At 60.9% G+C, this 20,758-nt stretch overlaps 1 protein-coding gene across 9 annotated transcripts in view; it reads left to right on the top strand.

The window, feature by feature from the left end:
- Positions 1-20,758, top strand: part of TLN1 (talin 1) — a 135,518-nt gene that overhangs the window by 98,123 nt on the left and 16,637 nt on the right. For 5 of the 9 annotated variants that reach the window (XM_043546343.1, XM_037901769.2, XM_043546341.1 and 2 more), the window contains 19 exons: positions 237-326; positions 1,434-1,556; positions 1,998-2,141; positions 2,680-2,841; positions 3,013-3,153; positions 3,485-3,666; positions 4,516-4,648; positions 5,568-5,669; positions 5,792-5,962; positions 6,819-6,992; positions 9,464-9,565; positions 9,781-9,900; positions 10,258-10,404; positions 11,164-11,330; positions 12,823-13,006; positions 13,161-13,286; positions 14,445-14,561; positions 15,210-15,395; positions 15,666-15,773. In XM_043546343.1, coding sequence (XP_043402278.1) covers positions 237-326; positions 1,434-1,556; positions 1,998-2,141; positions 2,680-2,841; positions 3,013-3,153; positions 3,485-3,666; positions 4,516-4,648; positions 5,568-5,669; positions 5,792-5,962; positions 6,819-6,992; positions 9,464-9,565; positions 9,781-9,900; positions 10,258-10,404; positions 11,164-11,330; positions 12,823-13,006; positions 13,161-13,286; positions 14,445-14,561; positions 15,210-15,395; positions 15,666-15,773 — 2,679 coding nt within the window. The remainder of the gene's footprint in view (positions 1-236; positions 327-1,433; positions 1,557-1,997; positions 2,142-2,679; positions 2,842-3,012; positions 3,154-3,484; positions 3,667-4,515; positions 4,649-5,567; positions 5,670-5,791; positions 5,963-6,818; positions 6,993-9,463; positions 9,566-9,780; positions 9,901-10,257; positions 10,405-11,163; positions 11,331-12,822; positions 13,007-13,160; positions 13,287-14,444; positions 14,562-15,209; positions 15,396-15,665; positions 15,774-20,758) is intronic. The other 4 variants (XM_043546344.1, XM_037901771.2, XM_043546346.1 and 1 more) reach the window with 1 other exon arrangement.

Genomic DNA, 20,758 nt, shown 5'->3' with positions numbered 1-20,758 from the left:
CGCGCTGGGAGAGCTGGGGGTGGCGGGGGGACGCACTGAGGGTGGCAGGGGGCAGCCCGAGGCAGGGGGACGCGCTGGGGGTGGTGCGGAGAATGGTATCCCTGAGCCCTTCCTACTGATCACATTGTGGGGGCCTGGCTGTGGCTCTGAACATTCGGGAATGGAGGATAAGGGGGGACTTTCAGCTTCACTGTTCAGTCCCCCCGCTGGTCGCTCTGACACGTCTCCCCCTGCAGACGGTGCGGGAGCTGCTGGAGAACCCCACCCAGGCCGTCAATGACATGTCCTACTTCAACTGCCTGGACAGCGTCATGGAGAACTCCAAGGTGAGGCTGGGGATATGGAGGCACAGGGGGCACGTGGCTGGAGCTGGATCGGGGGGGGGAGCGGGTGGGTGATTCGTGGGGAGCTGGGGCTTGGTGGGGGAGGGTGGGTATTGGTGTCTGTTTGGGAAGGCCCATTGAGTTAGTCACTCCCAACTGGTTTCCTGCTCCTTCCTGCTTGCCAGGTGCAGTGACTTGCTCTCACTCTGTGTCCATGCGTATGCCATTTCGCCCGTGCTGGCTCTGCCTGTCCCTGGCAGCCCAGGTCTCTCTAGGGCCCTGCCCAGGGGAATGCTCCAGGGGCTCGGGTTCTTGTGCAGAGACCAACATCTCCAGGATTCTGGCCATTCATGGCCTGGGCCAGCCACAGTGCCGGGCAGGCTTTTCTCCTGTTCTCCTCGTGCCAGTCGGTGTCTGAGGTCTCGCCTGCCCTGTGCTCCTGGGTGCCTGGACCCCATCCACCCATTGAACATAGGGTCTGGGCTGCTGGTCCCATGGCCTGACTGAGCTCCAGGGCAGGGACGCATGTTTCCTCTAGGTGGACTGCTTGTCTCTATCCAGGGCATCTTGTCCCTGCTGTTCCCCGAAGTGCCCGCAGTGTGCCTGGTACCCCACCCACCCATGTAGTGCAGGGAGGGATAAGACCTCTGCAGAGAAGTTTGTGCTGAAGGCCTAGCTCTCCTCCTGGGCTCTTTGCAGCCCCGCATTAGCGGGCTGGTTCCCATCAGGGCACAAGGGGAGAGGGTCTGGCCTCCCAGAGCAGTGGAGAGGTTTGTGGAAGGAGTAGCCAGGCAGGGGGGCAATGGCATAAGAGTGGGTGAGTGGGGCCAGTTGAGCCGTGAAGGGCCTGGACGGGGAGGAGAGGAAGCCTGAACGTGATGCCCTTGAGATGGGGGGGCAGAGGAGGGAGGTGGTCAGAACAGGACCCAGGGCCATGGTATGAGCAGTGTGAGCAGAGAGAGGTGGGTGGTGCTGAAGGCTGGACAATGTGGACCTTGGACACAGCAGGGGGCAGCGTGTCTGTCTGTCTCTCTGTCCACCCCGCCAAGCCATCTCATGCTCACTCACAGGGGGCATTGTGGGATGTCTGGACACCTCTCTCTCCGGCAGGTTCTGGGCGAAGCCATGGCTGGAATTTCCCAGCATGCCAAGAACAGCAAACTGCCCGAGTTCGGGGAATCGATCAGCACAGCCTCCAAGGCACTCTGCGGGTTCACTGAGGCCGCTGCTCAGGTGAGAGAGACCTCAGCCCAGCCCAGCCTTTGGCCTCAGCCCCTCGCAACAGCGCTGGGGCCGGCTGCCGGAGCCCCTGTCCCTGCATGGCCACTGCGTGCCCTGGAGCCCCTCCCTACATTGCCACCTGTGTCCTCAAACCTGTCCCCACTCCCAACGTCCCCCAGAGCCCCTCTCCCTGCCCCCCGCGCTGTCCCCCAGAGCCGCTCCCCCCCACCCCTCCCCGCGCTATCCCCCAGAGCCCCTGCCCGCACTGCCTCACCCCCCGTCCCTCCCCTGTGGGCCATCCCCCAGAGCCCCTCCCCCTGCTGCCTCATCCCCCACCCCTCACCCCCTGTGCCATCCCCCAGAGCCCCTCCCCATGCTGCCTCACCTCCGACTGCTAGGCCTGTCTGGCCCTGATTCTGTTCCCAACTTCTCCCCTCTCTCTGGTGCTCCCAGGCTGCCTATCTGGTGGCTGTTTCGGACCCTAACAGCCAGGCCGGACAGCAGGGCCTAGTGGACCCCACCCAGTTTGCCAGAGCCAACCAAGCAATCCAGATGGCCTGCCAGAACCTGGTGGACCCGGCCTGCACGCAGTCCCAGGTGAGTGAGGGCACTGGGAAGGAGCAGGCTGTCTGGGCACCAGGCTCCCTCCCACGCTCACAGGCAGGGAATGTAGGAGCAGCTAGAAGGGCCAGGTCCTGGGCATGGCGTGGCACCAGCCCTGGGGGTTTGTGACTGGGAGGCAGAGCCCAGTGTTGTGGCTGGGGCCAGAACCAAGCTGGCTAATGACACGGCTCCAGGCACTTCGGGCGTGGGTCCCTGCTGGCTCAGCCAGGCCCTGTCTGTCACCTGGGGGTTCGATGGGGCTGTGGCAATGGGCACTCCAGGCACCTCCTGTCCCCACTTTGTGGGGGGCTGGTCCAGGAGTGGATGCTGGGTGACCCCTCTGGTCCTGCTCTGTGGGGGTGAGGGAGCAGGGTGCAGGGAGTCTCTGCTCTGTGGGAGGAGCAGGACACGGGGACGGGCAGGGCTGAGGCGGGGAAGTGCAGGGAGGCCCCTCTCCCCTGGTGGCAGGAGGGGTTGGAGCTGGGATCTAGGGCTGGACAGGATGGCGCATGACCCCTGCCCTTCTCTGCAGGTGCTATCGGCCGCCACCATCGTAGCTAAGCACACCTCAGCCCTGTGCAACACCTGCCGCCTGGCCTCCTCCCGCACCGCTAACCCCGTAGCCAAGCGCCAGTTCGTCCAGTCCGCCAAGGAGGTGGCCAACAGCACGGCCAACCTGGTCAAGACCATCAAGGTACCTCTCTGCCCCTGCGCGACGTGGGAGAGAAGCATCACCCCCTTGGCTGGCTGCTCAGGGGGTCCCTGGCGACCACACTGGGGAGTGGGCAGCAGGGGCATGGGGGGGGCAGCAGGGCTGGCGTCTGGGCCCACTGCAGTAACCAGCTGGTCTCTCCCACTGTCTCAGGCGCTGGACGGAGCATTTAACGAGGACAACCGGGAGCGATGCCGGGCAGCCACCGCCCCCCTCATTGAGGCCGTGGATAACCTGACAGCCTTCGCCTCCAACCCAGAGTTCGCTACCATCCCTGCCCAGATCAGCCCTGAGGTGAGCGCTGCCACGGGGCGGGCATGGAGCGTGCCCTACACGGGGCTCACAGCCACTGGGCACGGGGGGTGTCAGGGACTGCCTCTTCCTAGCTCAGACTGCGAGAGCCCTAGGCCCTGGGGGAGGGGATTGGGGTGGCTTCCTGGATCAGGTGTGTGGGCGGGGGGATGGGGTAGGTCTCAGGGAACTGGAGGGGATATGGGAAGAGGGTGGTGAGGTCAGATATGGGGGGAATTGGAGGGGGAGGGGAGATTGCTGAGGACAGGGGGACTTCATTGCAGAGAGCAGGCAGTGCCTCTGGGTCACAGAGGCCATCATCTCTCCCTGGCAGGGGCGCAGAGCCATGGAGCCCATCATCACCTCTGCCAAGACCATGCTGGAGAGCTCGGCAGGCCTCATCCAGACAGCCCGCTCTCTGGCTGTCAACCCCAAGGACCCGCCCAAGTGGTCGGTGCTGGCCGGTCACTCCCGCACCGTCTCCGATTCCATCAAGAAGCTGATCACCAACATGCGGTGAGTGCAGGCCGATTGCTGGGGTCTCACCTCCAGAGTCTGCTCTCCTCTCAGCTGCCAAGCGCTGTCTGTCGTCCCCCCAGACCGCTGCCTGGAGCTGCAGGCTGGGCTGGGGATCCTGGGGCCACGGCTCAGATCTCGTTTAGACGCAAAGCCTCTAGCCTGGCTTGGAAACATGTCACAAGTGGGAGGGACGCAGGGCCGTCTGCCTGGGTCTGCAGGCAGCTGGGCTACGAAACGGGCAGCAGCCACGTTCACCTCATGGGGCGTTACTGCTGGAGCCCAGACCAGGACTGAACGTCCTCACAAGCCATTTCCCTGCTGGGCGTCTCCGTGGCGGCCGGTTGTGCACCAGGGCTGGGCAGCGCCTGCCTGGGTGGGAACAAGGCATTCCAGGCGCTGAAGCAGGGATCTGTGTGGGAGGGGACAGGGAGATGGGAGCCCAGGAAAAGGAGGGTGTGATTGGCAGTGTCCACAGCAGCCACTGGGCAAGGAAGGATGATGGCGGCGTGCTGGCCTGGAGATGGGGAGACCAGTCTGAGTGAAGTGCAGCGATGCATGCTGGGATGGAGCTGGAGGAAAGCCATGAAGACTTCCAGCCCCATGCTCCTGTTCCTGCTCCTGCGCAGCAGGGCTGGGGCCATTTATCTTGGTTCAGGACGGGCAGCTGCCCAGTGGGTGGGCCTGGGGCTGGGTTCCCCGTGGCTCTGGGAGGAGGCAATGGAGGGGTGAACAGCCTGGGGTGCTAGCCTGGCCTTCCCCTGGGCCGTGGCTTCCCTGCACTCTGCCCTGGGGGAAGCTGAGGCTGTGTCCTGGCCCAGGCGTTGCTGACAGTGAGCTGTCACACAGGGATAAGGCCCCCGGGCAGCGGGAGTGCGATGAGGCCATCGAGGTGCTGAACAAGTGCATGCGGGATGTGGACCAGGCCTCCCTGGCCGCCATCAGCCAGCAACTGGCCCCCCGAGAGGGCATCTCCCAGGAGGTGAGTCTGGGGGGCAGCATGGGCCCTTTGTCTGGGGGCTCTGTACTCCCCCAGCGCAGGCTGCTCCCAGCCCCTCTCAGCCAGGGTGCCTCTGTCCCCTGCTCTTAGGGGAAAGACCAGAGACAAGTGGCTGCCATGCTTGAGGCTGGGGGCTGCTCTCTAGAGAGAGCTCCCTGCACAGCCTCACCCCCCAAAGTCAGGGGCTCCCCTTCCCAGCAGGAGCCTGATGGCTGGGGAAACTGACCGAACTGCTGTTAAATTCAGCACAGAGTCTGGAAATCTGCCTTACCCCTATGGGGGCTCTGTTCCCTCAGCATTCCTGGAACCCTGCCTTGCGCCTGCACCCCACAGATCCCAGGATTGTCCCTAGGGCAGATGCAGCGGCTGCTTCCTGGCTGAGCCCCCCCTTGCTGCCATGAGAGATGCTGAGATTTGGCGGTCACACACCAGTTCCCTGCAGCCCCTGCCTGGCTCCCCGCCCTGTGTGACTGGTGCCAGGCATCCTGCAGAGCGGGTCCCACGGGGACCTGCCCTTCTCTTGGGTCCCTGCCAAGTGACTCTGGGGACCAACTGCCCCCTCCTGTGTGGGGCACGTGGTCACACGCTTGTGCACCCCAGGGATCACATGGAGCGGGGTTCCATTGTATAGGGCAGGCAGTGGCCAGCACCAGCCTGGCTGCCCTGACATGCCAAAGGGTGTGGCTTAGACAGACCCCTGGTGCGGGGTCTAACTTCTCAGCCCCCAAACCAGCCCCGCTGGGATAGTCCGGTGACCAAGTCACTGCCGCCTGCTCCTGGGGCAGGCCAGTAGCCTGGGCTTTCATCCTCCTTCCCCCTCTAGGTCCCTTGGCCAGGCCCTGTGACTCCAGCCCCCAGGGCCTGGCCATGGGGCAGCCTTATTTCTCGGTGTCTCCCCCAGGCTTTGCACAACCAGATGATCACTGCTGTTCAGGAGATCAGCAATCTGATTGAGCCTGTGGCCAGTGCTGCCAGAGCAGAGGCCTCGCAGCTGGGACACAAGGTAACGGACTGGAGCCGGGGTGCCTTGGGGCAGGAGGACGTGGGGGATGGGGCCTGCGTTGGGGCGCCTGGCGAGGAGGACTAGCCTCAAGCCGCCCTGGGACTAATGCTGCTCTTCCCCAGGTGTCCCAGATGGCTCAGTATTTCGAGCCGCTCGTCCTGGCCGCTGTCGGTGCTGCCTCCAAGACGCTCAACCACCAGCAGCAGATGAATCTCCTGGACCAGACCAAGACGCTGTCCGAGTCTGCCCTGCAGATGCTGTACACGGCCAAGGAGGCCGGCGGGAACCCCAAGGTGCGAGCGGGAAGCACTCCCTCCAGAGCAGGAGGGGGGCTGCCCAAAGCAGGTCTGAGTGTGGGGGCGGAGGAGTGGTGCAGCCCATCTCCCGTTGTGTGCACGCGTGTGAGGGCGGTGTGCACACCTGCAGCAGGGTCTCGTATTACGTGCGCGCGTGTAGCAGCGGTGCCATCCCTGTGCACCCCCTCATGGTGCAGTGCACCACTGCAGCAGCTGTGCCTCAGTTTCCCCAGTGGACACCTCAGCACACGTAGCTTAGCCCCCGGCCCAGTCACTGGGAGGCCGGCCCAGTCTGGAGAATCCCCAAGTCGAAGTGCAACATAAACACAAACCAAAGGAATCCCCGCCCTCCTGGGCCCAGCTGTCAGCCGCCTCCTTTCAGGCAGGCCCCAGCGGCAGCCTGCCAGTGGGTTCCTGGTAGCAAAGCAAACTAACAGGCAGGGTCAGCCCTTCAGTCCGCTGCTGGCCCAGCCAGACTGCTTTTCTTCCTGGTCGCTGCCCAGCCCTTAGGGCCAGCTCCCCACTTTTACCGCCCCCTCCATGCCTGACCGCTCATGCGGGGGCGAGGGGCAGGGTTGGTAGAGCGCACCACAGCTCATTAATCCTTCCTGGCCCATGCGAGGCTCACACGCTGCATTGGTGTGTGATTTCAGGCACATATGCCAGGTGAGAGCTTGTGGTGGGGCGGTCCGCAGTAGGGCATTTTAGGCATGTCCCCAGCAACGAGTGTGTGTAACACGACGTTGGGGCGGGTGCATGTGAGGCGACCAAGGAGGGTTCCGTGAGCACAGGCCCAAGTGCTCCCGGTCACTGGTTCTCATCCGCCACCGTACCCTGCCGGTGGCTGCCTCGGCCTGACGCAGGCCTGTGCTTGCAGCAAGCCGCGCACACGCAGGAGGCGCTGGAGGAGGCGGTGCAGATGATGAAGGAAGCTGTGGAGGACCTGACCACCACTCTCAATGAGGCTGCCAGCGCTGCCGGGGTCGTCGGGGGCATGGTGGACTCCATCACCCAGGCCATAAACCAGGCAAGGGGGAGCATAGAATGCAGAGCAAGGGGCCGAGAGGAGGGGAAGGATTGGCCTGGGCAGGGACGGGTGCGGTTTCCTGATGGCTGCCATCTTGTGCCCTAGAATCCAGGGACTTCTGCCCACAGGCTCAGGGATAAAGTGCTGTGTGGATTTGGGGTCCCTGCCTCCTCCATCACGTGGCATGAGATGGGCCCATCCCAGGTGCTACTGCTTCCCGAGCAGAGCCCTGAGAGCAGTTAAAGGACTGGAAAACGTACCTTAGCGTACGTCTGCGCAGCCTGCGGTAGCAGGTGTGCCAGCCTGGGTCAACAGACGTGGGCTAGTGGGGCTCGCCCTCGTGCCCGACAGATCGCTATGTAGTCAGCCTTCGAAGCTGGGGCAGGAGCTTGGGCTTTGAGTCCTCGGGTGGCAGGTGGGCCCAAGCCACAGCTGCAGAATGCTGTCCACGCAGCTGTCTAGAGCAGTGGTTCTCAAATTGATTGGATTGTGCCCCCTTCCTTGTGTCTGTCGTAATTTCCACCCGTGCCCGCCACACAAGTACATATACGGCCAGTGATGAGCTGCCAAAATCTTAACAATCGGTTCCCTATAAAAAGTTCTGATGTAAGGGATGTGCCCCAGTATGTATTTTTTTTTGTACCAACAGGGTTACCATACGTCTGTATTTTCCTGGGAGGAATTTTTAAAATTTAAAATTTAAAAATTCCTCCTGCATGGCGATTTAAGAACCAAAAAGCTGGACAAGGCCGGGAAAATACGGGTGTGTTAACCCTGCCTAAAGTTCTTTGTTAAAAAGATGGGCCTGACCTAGAAATGAGCTCCGTTTCACAGGTGTGGGTCCTCGCCATTCCCTGGGGGTGTGCTAGGGTGACCAGATGTCCCGATTTTACAGGGACAGTCCTGATTTTGGGGTCTCTTTCTTATATAGGCTCCTATTACCCCCCACCCCCGTCCTGATTTTTCACACTTGCTGCCTGGTCATCCTAGGGTGTGCACATGTGTGGGTCCCAGCTGCTCCCTGCCCCCCTCATTGAAGCAGGTGTGCAGGGTTACTGCCCTGGGAACTGCAGGGCACCAGTGGACGTGGGGCCAGCTGCAGACAGGGGCATGGGGCAGGGCTAGCTGGAGGCAGGGGGTGCGGAGCTGGCTGCGGGCAGGGCAGGAGCTGGCCGCAGGCGGGGGCTGGCTGTGGGCAGAGGGGGCGGGGGCTGGCTGCGGGCAGGGGGGTGGGCGCTCAAGGGCAGAGCGGCTCAGAGCAGCCCAGGCCCACCAGAGCAGCCGGGGACCCACCCGGCAGCAGCGGGAGCCCCAGGGCCAGGGGGGAGCCCACGTGGCTCCCGCAGTACAGCGCCCCTGGCGGCCAGAGGAGGAATTACATCAGTTCCCGGCCGGGGCCCATCAAAGCCTCAGCGCCCCCTGCAGGGAAGCGGGTTAACAACCGGGTCTAAAACGGCTTCAAAATTTAACAACCGGTTCCCGTGAGCCAGTGCGAACCAGCTCCAGCCCCCCGTGTACGGCTGCCCTGCTCTGAAGCAGAGTGGAGCGCGCCCAGCTCTGAAGGCGGCGCCAGGAGCAGTGCAGAAGAGTGGCAGGCTGTGGTGTTGCCACCCTTCTCCCCTGCTCAGAGCTGGCTGCCCAGCCAGCAGCTGCCACTCCTCAGCCGCCCAGCTCCAAAGGCAGAGCGGCTTCTCATGCCCCCCGGAATACATTCTGTGCCCCCCGGTTTGAGAAGCTCTGGTCTAGAGCACTACCGCGAGCCGAGCGGGGGCTATTCACACACATCCGTAGTGAAAGGCTCCAGGACTCAATCTGTTTACTTAACAAAGGGAAAGTGAAGGGGTGGCTTGATTTCAGTCTGTAAGTCCCTACATGGGGAACAGAAATTTGCTAAAGGGCTCTTCAATCTAGCCAGGAAAAGTCTAACATGATCCAGTGTCTGGAAGTTGAAGCGAGACAAACTCAGATTGGAAATGAGGGGTACGTTGTTAACGGGGAGAGTAATTAATCATTGGAAAAACTTACCCAGGGGGTGGTGGATTCTCCATCACCGACAACAGTTAACTCAAGATCAGATCGTTTTCTAAGCAATGGGCTCTGGGAATTGTTTTGGGGCAGGTCTCTGGCTGTGCTCTGCTGGAGGTCAGCCTGGATGATCACAGTGGTCCCGTCTGGCCTTGGAACCTACGAACCTCAGACTTGGCTATGACCCTGGCACTGAGTGTGGTTGGGAATGAGGAGGGGCAGGGAGGGCCATGCACCCCTCTGTCCAGCCAGAGCAGGCTGCCCACGGTACCCAGTGGCACAGTCCAGGGAGGGCATGTTCGGGGAAGCCTTTGGAGAAATGTGGTGGGAGGCCCGTGGTGGGAGGCCCAGGCTGGGGCACTGTGGGATCCTGCCTGCCGGGGGGTGCTCAGGGAGGTGGTGAGCAGGCTGAACCCCATTAACGGCGCTCTCTCTCTCTCTGGCAGCTGGATGAGGGGCCCATGGGGGAGCCGGAGGGGACCTTTGTGGATTACCAGACCACCATGGTCAAGACAGCTAAGGCCATTGCAGTGACGGTGCAGGAGATGGTGAGTGTTGGGGGCAGACAGTGACTTCTGGGCCTCCCCATTTCACCCCTTCTCTGTCTGGGGAAGATGGCAGGGGCCGCGTGCAGCCTTGCTGCATGAGTCCCTGCAAGGCCTTCTCCAGGGACGCGAGGGCAGCACTGGGCTGGCTCGCTGATGCTGCAGGACCAGCTGTTCCTGGGTGTGATGGGCTCTTCTCACGCGTCTTCTGCCTGCAGGTCACCAAATCCACCACCAACCCGGACGAGCTGGGCACTCTGGCCAACCAACTCACCAGCGACTACGGGCAGCTGGCTCACCAGGCCAAGCCTGCTGCCATCACTGCTGAGAACGATGAGGTGAGGGGTGCCGGGGGGCAGCACAGGGGCCTGGGGGGGCAGCACAGGGGCCTCCCACTGGGGCCTGAGGATGGGGGCAGCGCGGGGGCCTCCCACTGGAAACTGGGGCGGGGGTAATGGGCAGTGCTGGGATCTCTCACTGGGGACTGGGGCAGGGGGAGCATTGGAATGGGCAGCACTGGGATCTCCCATTGGGGGCTGGAGAAGGGCAGGGTCTCCCTTGGGGTGAGAGCGGTGAGTCTCCGTGGGGCAGGGCAGTTGGGATTTCCCATTGGATATTGAGGTTGTCTCAGCTCCCCTGTGGAGGGTGGTGGTGACTCTGCTCTGGGTCACGCCACCCTATGCACTGGTTCCTAGATTGGCTCCCACATCAAGAACCGGGTGCAGGAGCTGGGCCACGGCTGCGCTGCCCTGGTGACAAAGGCCGGAGCCCTGCAGTGCAGCCCCAGCGACGCCTACACGAAGAAGGAGCTGATCGAGTGTGCGCGCAAAGTGTCCGAGAAGGTGATGAGGCAGGAGTGAGCGTGGAGTGGCTGGCAGGGGGGAGAGGAAATGGGGCATGGGCAGAAACTAGTGGGAGAACGGAGCGTGGGGTTGGACCAGCATGTGCCCCACGGCCCTTTGTGTCTGCTGGATTCCCGCTAGACCCCTATGCCTGGACGTGCCCCCACCCCATGCCCGCTGTACCCAGCATGTGCCCCCTGGCCCCTTTGTGCCTGCTGGATACCTGCTAGACCCCTATGCCTGGCATGTGCCCCCCCAGCCCCTTTGTGCCCGCTAGACCCCTATGCCTGGGCATGCCCCCACCCCATGCCCACTGTACCCAGCATGTGCCCTCCCGGCCCCTTTGTGTCTGCTGGATACCTGCTAGACCCCTATGCCTGGCATGTGCCCCCCCCAGCCCCTTTGTGGCCGCTAGACCCCTATGCCTGGCGTATGCCCCCCAACTCCTCTGCATTGCTTTCTGGACTCCCTCATGTTCTCTATCCATGTGAGTCTGATGTTGGCACTTCCCTTTCTGGTCCCTGGTATGTGCCAGCTGCTTGCTGCCCTTCCAGACCTGCCTATGCGGTGGCACAGGGTCTAGTTTGCATGGCAGAGCGGATTCCCAGCGGCTTCAGCTGCTGCCAAGCTGTGGGAGGGGGGCAGCTGGGGTGGTGTCTGCTGGTGCCGAAACAGTGATGGGTTGTGACAGGGACAGCAGTGAGCGGGATCCCTACACTCACCATCGGTCTCAGGGTCATCCCAGCCTCCTCCCCGCAGGTGTCCCACGTGCTGGCAGCCCTGCAGGCCGGGAACCGCGGGACCCAGGCCTGCATCACTGCAGCCAGTGCTGTCTCCGGGATCATTGCCGACCTCGACACCACCATCATGTTCGCCACCGCGGGGACACTGAACCGGGAGAATGCCGAGACCTTCGCTGACCACCGGTACCGGGGTGGACGGGGAGCCCACTGGGCGATCCAAACACAGCCCACGGGGGGCTGGCTACATGATCCTTCCTTCACATGTCCCTTGGGCATGGCTCTGCCCAGAGGGCGGGGCTGGGTGCCCACCATGCTGTCTGACTCCACCCCCTCAGAAGGGGTGGATGCAAGTGGCAAGCCGGGCACAACTCTCTCTCTCTCTTTCTTTCTCCCTCTCTCTCTCTCTCTCTCACACACAGCGGGTGCGGGCTGCGTGGTTGGGCTCTCCCCCCCCCCCCCCCATCCCCCCATATTCCCCTACCAGCTGTAACACATGCGCACACAGGGCAGGCAGTGCTTTCTGTGACCCGTTTTCCCCCCAGAAAGGGTGGGGCAGGCCATGGGGGGCGCACTCTGGCCCCACCTGTCTGTGCCTCACACACCCATAGTGATCAATGGCTCCATGTCTGTTTCACAGCCGGTATCAAGTGGAGTGCCCCAAGGGTCACTCCTGGGGCTGGTTTTGTTCAATATCTTCATTAATGATCTGGAGGATGGTGTGGATTGCACCCTCAGCAAGTTTGCAGATGACACTAAACTGGAAGGAGAGGTAGATATGCTGGAGGGTAGGGATAGGATACAGAGGGCCCTAGAAAAATTGGAGGATTGGGCCAAAAGAAATCTGACGAGGTTCAACAAGGCCAAGTGTAGAGTCCTGCACTTAGGACGGAAGAATCCCATGCACCGCTACGGCCTAGGGACCGAATGGCTCGGCAGCAGTTCTGCAGAAAAGGACCTAGGGGTTACAGTGTCCGAGAAGCTGGATAGGAGTCAGCAGTGTGCCCTCGTTGCCAAGAAGGCTAATGGCATATTGGGCTGCATTAGTAGGAGGATTGAAAGCAGATTGAGGGAAGTGATTATTCCCCTCTATTCGGCACTGGTGAGGCCACACCTAGAGTACTGTGTCCAGTTTTGGGCATCCTCTACAAGAAGGATGTGGAAAAATTGGAAAGAGTCCAGCGGAGGGCAACAAAAATGATTAGGGGACTGGAACACATGAGTTATGAGGAGAGGCTGAGGGAGCTGGGATTGTTTAGTCTGCAGAAGAGAAGAATGAGGGGGGATTTGATAGCTGCTTTCAACTACCTGAAAGGGGGTTCCAAAGAGGATGGCTCTAGACTGTTCTCAATGGTAGCTGATGACAGAACGAGGAATGATCTCAAGTTGCAGTGGTGGAGGCTTAGGTTGGATATTAGGAAACATTATTTCACTAGGAGGGTGGTGAAGCACTGGAATGCGTTACCTAGGGAGGTGGTGGAATCTCCTTCCTTAGAGGTTTTTAAGGCCCGGCTTGACAAAGCCCTGGTGAGGATGATTTAGATGGGAATTGGTCCTGCTTTGAACAGGGGGTTGGACTAGATGACCTCCTGAGGTCCCTTCCAGCCCTGATATTCTGTGATTCACCCGCAGAGGACGGGTGCAGGCCGTTGGTCTCTGAATCATGGGTCTCCCACAGGGAGGGCATCCTGAAGACAGCCAAGGCACTGGTGGAGGACACCAAGGTGTTGGTGCAGAATGCCACTGCCAGCCAGGAGAAGCTGGCCCAGGCTGCCCAGTCTTCCGTGGCCACCATCACCCGCCTTGCAGAAGTGGTGAAGCTGGGTGCTGCCAGCCTGGGCTCCGAGGACCCTGAGACTCAGGTAAGATCTGGTACCACACGGCGTTTGGGCTGGGGTGGGGCCTGGCCTTTGGTGACCGGGCACATTCAGCTCGCTCCCGTCTCAGCCTGCCTCCTCCCCGCCCGACACTGCGGGGCACCAGCCAAGCCACTGACCTGGCCCTGCTCCTTCCCAGGTGGTTCTGATCAATGCAGTCAAGGACGTGGCCAAGGCGCTTGGGGACCTGATCAGTGCTACCAAGGCGGCGGCCGGCAAAGCCGGGGATGACCCCTCCGTCTACCAGCTGAAGAACTCGGCCAAGGTCAGTGTGTGGGCAGATGGAGGAAGAGCGGAGCTGGGCACATAGCGGGCGGGGATGGAGCAGGGTGCACAGGGGAAGAAAATCAGGTGGTAGGGGGTTAACTAGGGAAGGGGGTCACTGGCAGGGCAGGGTGTGTGTGGGGGTGCTGGGGAATAGGGGGTCACTTGGGGGGATATGGGGTATGGGCCGTGGGGGGTGGAGGAGAGCTCGGGGGGATATGGGGTATGGGCCGTGGGGGGCGGAGGAGAGTTCGGGGGGATATGGGGTATGGGCCGTGGGGGGCGGAGGAGAGCTCGGGGGGATATGGGGTATGGGCCGTGGGGGGCGGAGGAGAGCTCGGGGCGGAGGGATATGGGCCGTGGGGGGCGGAGGAGAGCTCGGGGCGGAGGGATATGGGCCGTGGGGGGCGGAGGAGAGCTCGGGGCGGAGGGATATGGGCCGTGGGGGGCGGAGGAGAGCTCGGGGCGGAGGGATATGGGCCGTGGGGGGCGGAGGAGAGCTGGGGGCGGAGTGGAGGGATAGGGGCCGTGGGGGGCGGAGTGGAGGGATATGGGGCAGGGGCTGTGGGGGGCGGAGGAGAGGTGGGGGCGGAGTGGAGGGATATGGGGCAGGGGCTGTGGGGGGCGGAGGAGAGGTGGGGGCGGAGTGGAGGGATATGGGGCATGGGCCGTGGGGGGCGGAGGAGAGGGATGTGGGCCGTGGGGGGCGGAGGAGAGCTGGGGGTGGAGGAGAGGGATATGGGCCATGGGGGGCGGAGCGGAGGGACATGGGTTATGAGCTGTGGTGGGCAGAAGGCAGAGGAGAGCTGGGGGCGGAGTGGAGGGATATGGGGCATGGGCTGTGGGGGGCAGGGGGCGGAGGAGAGCTGGGGGCGGAGTGGAGGGATATGGGGCATGGGCTGTGGGGGCAGAGGGCGGAGGAGAGCTGGGGCGGAGTGGAGAGATATGGGGCATGGGCTGTGGGGGGCGGAGGAGAGCTGGGGGCGGAGGGATAGGGGCTGTGGGGGGCGGAGGAGAGCTGGGGGCGGAGGGATAGGGGCTGTGGGGGGCGGAGGAGAGCTGGGGGCGGAGTGGAGGGATATGGGGCATGGGCTGTGGGGGGCAGAGGAGAGCTGGGGGCTCCCCGTGCCGAGTCACTGAGCCTCCCTCTGTCTGCCAGGTGATGGTCACCAACGTCACCTCCCTGCTGAAGACGGTGAAGGCCGTGGAGGACGAGGCCACAAAGGGGACCCGTGCGCTGGAGGCCACGATAGAGCACATCCGGCAGGAGCTGGCGGTGAGCACGGGCCGGGCCAGCGCCCCTCTGCTCGGAGCTGCCCCTTCCTCACCAGCTGCCTTTGCACCCAGCGCCCGGCTCAGGGGTGGAGTGAAATGGCACGGGGCCCCTCTGCGCGCCGGCAGCCCCCGCTCCCCCCCCCCCCCCCCCCCCGGGGCACGGGGCCCCTCTGCGCGCCGGCAGCCCCCGCTCCCCCCCCCCCCCCGGGGCACGGGGCCCCTCTGCGCGCCGGCAGCCCCCGCTCCCCCCCCCCCCCCCGGGGCACGGGGCCCCTCTGCGCGCCGGCAGCCCCCGCTCCCCCCCCCGCCCCCGGGGCACGGGGCCCCTCTGCGCGCCGTCCCCCCCGCCCCCGGGGCACGGGGCCCCCCTGCGCGCCGGCAGCACCCGCTTCCCCCCCCCCCCCGGGGCACGGGGCCCCTCTGCGTGCCGTCCCTCCCCTCCCCCTCCCCCGGGCACGGGGCCCGCCTGCGCGCCGGCAGCGCCTGCCTCCGAGGAGCAGGATGTCGCGGGTCAGCCTCGGGCGAGCGGAGGCTGCGGGCCGTGCGCTGGGAAGCCAGGCAGTGACCGGGCTGCGGTACCTGCGCGGCCCTAACTCTGTGCCCCCTGCCCCCGCCCGTCCTGGGCTCACCCCCTCTGCTCGTGTCTCAGGTTTTCTGCGCCCAGGTGCCTCCAGCCAAGACCTCGACGCCAGAGGATTTTATCCGCATGACCAAAGGCATCACCATGGCGACAGCCAAGGCCGTGGCCGCCGGCAACTCATGTCGGCAGGAGGATGTAATCGCCACGGCCAACCTGAGCCGCCGCGCCATCGCTGACATGCTGCGCTCCTGCAAGGTACGCGGAGATGGGGCGGGGCAGGAGGGCGACAGGCTGCGGGGGGCACCGGGGGCGGGGCCGGAGGCTGCGGGGGGGCACCGGGGGCGGGGCAGGAGGGCGATAGGCTGCGGGCGGGCACCGGGGGCGGGGCCGGAGGCTGCGGGCGGGCACCGGGGGGCAGTGGGTCCTTCAGGCACTGGAGGGTGTGGGCGCCGTGGCACTGGCCTAGGTGATGGGCGGGGCTGTGTGGGGCAGCATTCAGCAATGCTCACTCTTTCCGGCTTTCAGGAAGCCGCCTACCACCCTGAGGTGAGCGCGGATGTGCGGCTGCGGGCGCTGCGTTACGGCAAGGAGTGCGCCAACGGCTACCTGGAGCTGCTGGAGCACGTGCTGGTGGTGAGTGACCCCACCCCCTCCCAGCTTCCATCTCCTGGCGGCATCCCAGGGGAGCCCAGGCACACGATGCTCAGCCGCCCCATGGATACAGGGGTCACTCTGTAGCACCTTAGAATCACAGAATATCAGGGTTGGAAGGGACCTCAGGAGGTCATCTAGTCCAACCCCCTGCTCAAAGCAGGACCAATCCCAACTAAATCATCCCAGCCAGGGCTTTGTCAAGTCTGACCTTAAAAACTTCTAAGGAAGGAGATTCCACCCCCTCCCTCGGTAACGCATTCCAGTGTTTCTTCTGGGATCCTTCCCCTCCATCCCCCCTCAACTCTCCCCTCCCCTCCTCCTGTGGAGCTCTCCCCTCGTACACCCAGAACTCTGTCCTCACCCTCCACGGGTTATGCTTTAGTCAAACACATGTCACTGGGCTCAGTGCCGGGGTACCTGGGTGACATTCTCTGGTCTGTGATATACAGTAGGCCAGGCTAGGTGATCTAATGGACCCTTAAACTCTGTGAATCTATGAACCGTCCCTGTGGAGACCTCTTAGTAGCAATTAGGAAAGGCAGACAATTGATAAAGGAAGCTAACGGTATCATGAAAAGCTTATGGCCAGTATAAATAAAAACGATTTTTAAAAAAACAAATATCAGGGACAAACAAAATCCTAGCAGTGGTCTAGGTCAGTTTTACCATCCTTGTCTCATAACAATCTATCATGATGCAGAAAAGGCAGTGTATTCAACAGCTGTTCCTGTTCTGTATTTGGAAAGAAGCCGGATGTTCTATTCGTATGAGTGACAATGAAATAGTTTCTGTTCCATCAGTAGTTAGAGAGGATGTTAAGCAGTAGCTACTATAGTTAAACATTTATAAATCATCAGGGACAGATAACTTGTATCCAAGAGTATTAAAGAATTGGCTGAGGAGTTTTCTAAACCATTAATGTTGTTTATCAAATCTCGGAAGTGCCAAAGGACTGGAAAACAGTCACTGTTGTGCTAGGATTTAAAAAGAGTAAATCGGATGACCCAGGGAACCACAGGCTGACAAAATCATGAGAAGGCTGATACGGGTTACAGTCAGTAAAGAACTGAAGGACCATAGCATGATTAACACCAATTAACATGGTTCTATGGCAGACAGGTCTGGTCAGATAAACTTGTGTTTTCTGAGGTCACAAGTTTGGATGCTAAAGGTAACTATAGGTTAACGTACTGAGACTTCTCCAAGGCACTGGACTAAAAACAAGCACTATGCACAGTCAGTGTAACCCACGTGTGATGAAGCTGCGAAACCTCACACTAGCACAGAAAAAGCGGGAGAGCCTGTGGGCCCAGCTGGACCTGCCCCGCTGTAGCTGCAGCCAACACCAGGCCTGGAGGGGAAGTAAAAGAGAGAACCTGGCTCAGTTCAGAGCGGACGGGCAAAGAGGCAGGAGCCAGCTACCTCCCCACCTGAGGGCAGAGTCCCTAAGAGCCTGGCAGCCGGGCCAGCAGCACTGCGTCCCTGACCAAGGGAGTCGGCTGAGGAGACCAAGGAGCACCCAGCATCTGCATAAATGGGGTGATTGGACAGTAGAGCGTTTTGGGGTTCAGTCCCTGCAAACTTACAGCCCTCTGCCCGGAGGAACCTGAGGCCATGGCAGGATGCCCAAGGTCCATGCGGGAGCACTACTTGAGTTAAGCCTCTAAAACAGTTTGGACTAGAGAGGCCAGAGCGGTAGAGAGCAGCCCAGGGCAGTGGACTGAGACTCTCTGCCAGGAGCTCGCTATCGGGGGGCTGCTTCACACGCAGCCCTGGGCTGGGACCCAGTGGAGAGGGAGCGCCCAGGTCCCTTAAGGACTGAGACACCTTGGCCCGGGAAGCAAGGGGCGGGAAGGCAGGTGCGCCAACCACTAGGCCACCCGGCTCTCCAAGCACCCTGTTACACCATCTGAAATTGCTTTAAGAACTAGTCTACTGACCTATCAGTTTAGGAAACATGAAATGTCATCCAGTGAGGGGGTTTCTAGTGGGTCCTGCAGGGATCTGTTCTTGCCTCAGTGCCATTCAGTGCCTGTATCAGTGATCTGGAAGAACATATAAAATCGGTACTGGTAAAATTGGAGCTGCCCAAAATAGGGGCTTGGCAAATGATGCTGGGGACTTGTCATTTATCCAGAGTAGTCGGGATCAGTTGGTAAGTTGCACTCATTGGAGGCCCTGAGGATGTTACATGGGCCGTAGCTCTGTGCTGATTGGGCCTCAAGCCGGTCCTTCGCTTTCAGTTCCAACTCCCGCCACTTCAAAACTATCTGTGGGGAGTCAGGTCATGAAGACCCCCTGCTGGACGGGGAACCGGGTCTTCAGGACCCTCTGCTGCTGCCTTTGTCATTCTCAGACCCTCTTGGAACCCTGTGTGGGTCTGGAACCTGCTTCTTGGACTGATCATCCTTCTCCAGCCGTGCAATCTGCTGCGTTTGTTGAGGTTCCCAACGCTTAACCCTCTCTCCCTGCACTGGTTTGCAGTGCCCTTCTTAGGGAGGCGGTTATACACGATTTTCTTGCTGCTTCCTCTAACTAGCCTGGTTTTACTGCTGCAAATCACTTATAGCAGAATGCTACTGGAGAATTCAGCATCCCACCCTGCCACCACCTGTCACGGATCCACAGGATTGGTGCTATGGCCCCAGCTTTAGTGTGCTAGACCCCCAAGGGATCTCACTCTTCCTCCTGCATAAGCCACGCAGCTTCACCGCCTCCTTAGACCAGACCTCTAGGCCTGTAACACTCCTGCTTCACCCCATGAGCTCCATTCAGTGAGTTCCACTGAGACAGACCCCAGTGGAGACTTGTACACTCTGCAGGGACTAATGCACCTTGCCAGCATCTGCAGCAACATTCTCACAGTGCTGCCAGAACAGTTGGATTTATTAGTCAATGGCAATGCAGAATAGGAAGTCCTTAGGTTAGCAGAGAGAACTGAAGGTTAGAGCCCAGCCAGGCTCTATTGAACCCCATTGTTCAAGGTCTGTCTGTCTCTCCAGCTGACCTCCTCATTAGACTCCAGGTGAGACCCCCAACTCTTCCCAGCAGCCAGCACTTATCCCCCACCACACACCTCTGCAGTACCTGAGCTGGGGAAATGCCACTTTGCCTTCCTGCAGAGAGGTGGGGAAGTCCCTGTCCCTCTGGGGCATTGGCTTGCTATGTGTCAATGTCAGAGTGATTGGATCTACCCTTGTATCTTCAGAGAGAGGCTCTATTGATGTGAGGACCAAGACCCAGACAGCCGGGCGACATCCAGATCTGTCTCTTCGCCTGCCCTGAGAACAAACAGCCCGTTCCCACCCCCTGGGTAACCATGCAGCACACAGAGCGCAAAAAAGGCTCATAAAAATATTAAACCAGACACATTCAAATGAGAAATCAGACACACGTTGTTATCAGAGTGGGGGATTAGCCCTTGGAACGGACTCCCAAGCGAAGCAGGAAGCCATCTCTCGACGGCTTCAAATCCAGACTGGTGCCTTTCTGACAGGTGCTTTAGTCAAACACAAGTTACTGGGCTCAATCCGGGGAAACTGGGTGAGATTCCCTGGCTTGTGCTATACAGGAGGTTAGATGAGATAAACTAATGGGCCTGTGTGACCTTAAAATACGAGTCTAGGAACCAAGACCACAGGTCACATTTATGAGATGGAGGACTGGATCCTGGAAAGGACTTCGGGATCATGCTAGATAGCCCGCTGAATATGAGCTCCCAGCACGATGCTGGAGCTAAGAGAGTGGCTGTGATCCTTGGATGGATGTGCAGGACAATATAGAGTAGGAGTGGAGAGGTGGTGTTACCACTGTCTGTGGCATTAACGGGACCGGTACTGTATGTTGTGTCCAGTTCTGGGGTCCACACTTCCAGAAGGATGTTGATAAATTGGAAAAGGTTCAGAGAAGAGCTGCATGAGTGATCTGAGGTCTGGAAAACCGGCCTGACACTGTGAGGCTGAAGAAGTCTTATCTGTTTAGTTTACGTGGGAGTTGACTGGACCGTTGTCTACAGTTACCTGCCTGGGGAGGAGATTGTTGTTAGCCAGGGTTCTTCAATCTAACAAAGGCGAACCACCATCCAGTGACTGGAAGCTGAAGCTAGACTCATTCAGACTTGAAATAAGGTGCAGTGATCATTAGGAGCCACTGGAACAACTGCCCTAGGGCTGTGGTGTATTCTCCATCCCTTAGCTGCCCAGGCTGCACACAAAGCCGCCCCCGCTTCCCTCACCCACCTGAGACACACTGAAGCTCAAGCAGGAGGTGTTGTGCTTGATGCAGGAATCCCTGGAGGAGGGGTGGTGGTTCTCTGGCGCTCACAGTGCAGAAAGTCAGACTAGATGGTCCAAATGGCTCATCCATGATACAGAACTCGCCCTTACTTCCGCTGCGCACACCACTTCCTCCCTTGGCAGCCTCAGCCGTTCCCAGGCAGACCCCTGCCCCCCAGGCTCCCTTCTCCCCACGGGATGAGGCCCTGTCTCCACATGCATTTTCCGAGCCCCTCAGGGCCTTTGACTGGCACTGCCCCTGCAGGCTGTTCACTGCTTTACTCTCTTCTTTTCTATATTCTGTTCTTTCCACCCTTTCAGCCGGTGAGTACAGTGGTGCTTGGAGTGACCCCGTGTGTCTGCCCCAGCATGAGGCTTGGTCACAGCCCACGTGCGTGCGTGTGAGCACCGAGTGACGCAGCTGGGCTGGGTGTGGGACACAACACGTGCTTTAGGTGACATGGCCTAGGGCTGTGTTGCTGGTGCATGTGAGAGCACGTGCCGGGGTGTGCTCAGTGCACACGCATACTGATGCGCACACGTTCTGCGCGATGGGTAGGGGTGTGCTCAGTGTGTGCACACGTGCTCCTGGTGACATCGGCCTAGGTGTGCGCTGCGTGTGCACGTGTGCCAGGTGACCTCGTTCTGGGAGGGTGCTGCGTGTGCATGCGTGTGCATATGCTCCAGGTG

The sequence above is a fragment of the Chelonia mydas genome, chromosome 5 (genome assembly GCF_015237465.2).
Source record: "Chelonia mydas isolate rCheMyd1 chromosome 5, rCheMyd1.pri.v2, whole genome shotgun sequence".
In the NCBI taxonomy this organism is placed as follows: domain Eukaryota; kingdom Metazoa; phylum Chordata; order Testudines; family Cheloniidae; genus Chelonia; species Chelonia mydas.
The sequence above is the reverse complement of the archived record's forward strand: the minus strand, read 5'-3'. Positions and strand labels throughout refer to the sequence as shown.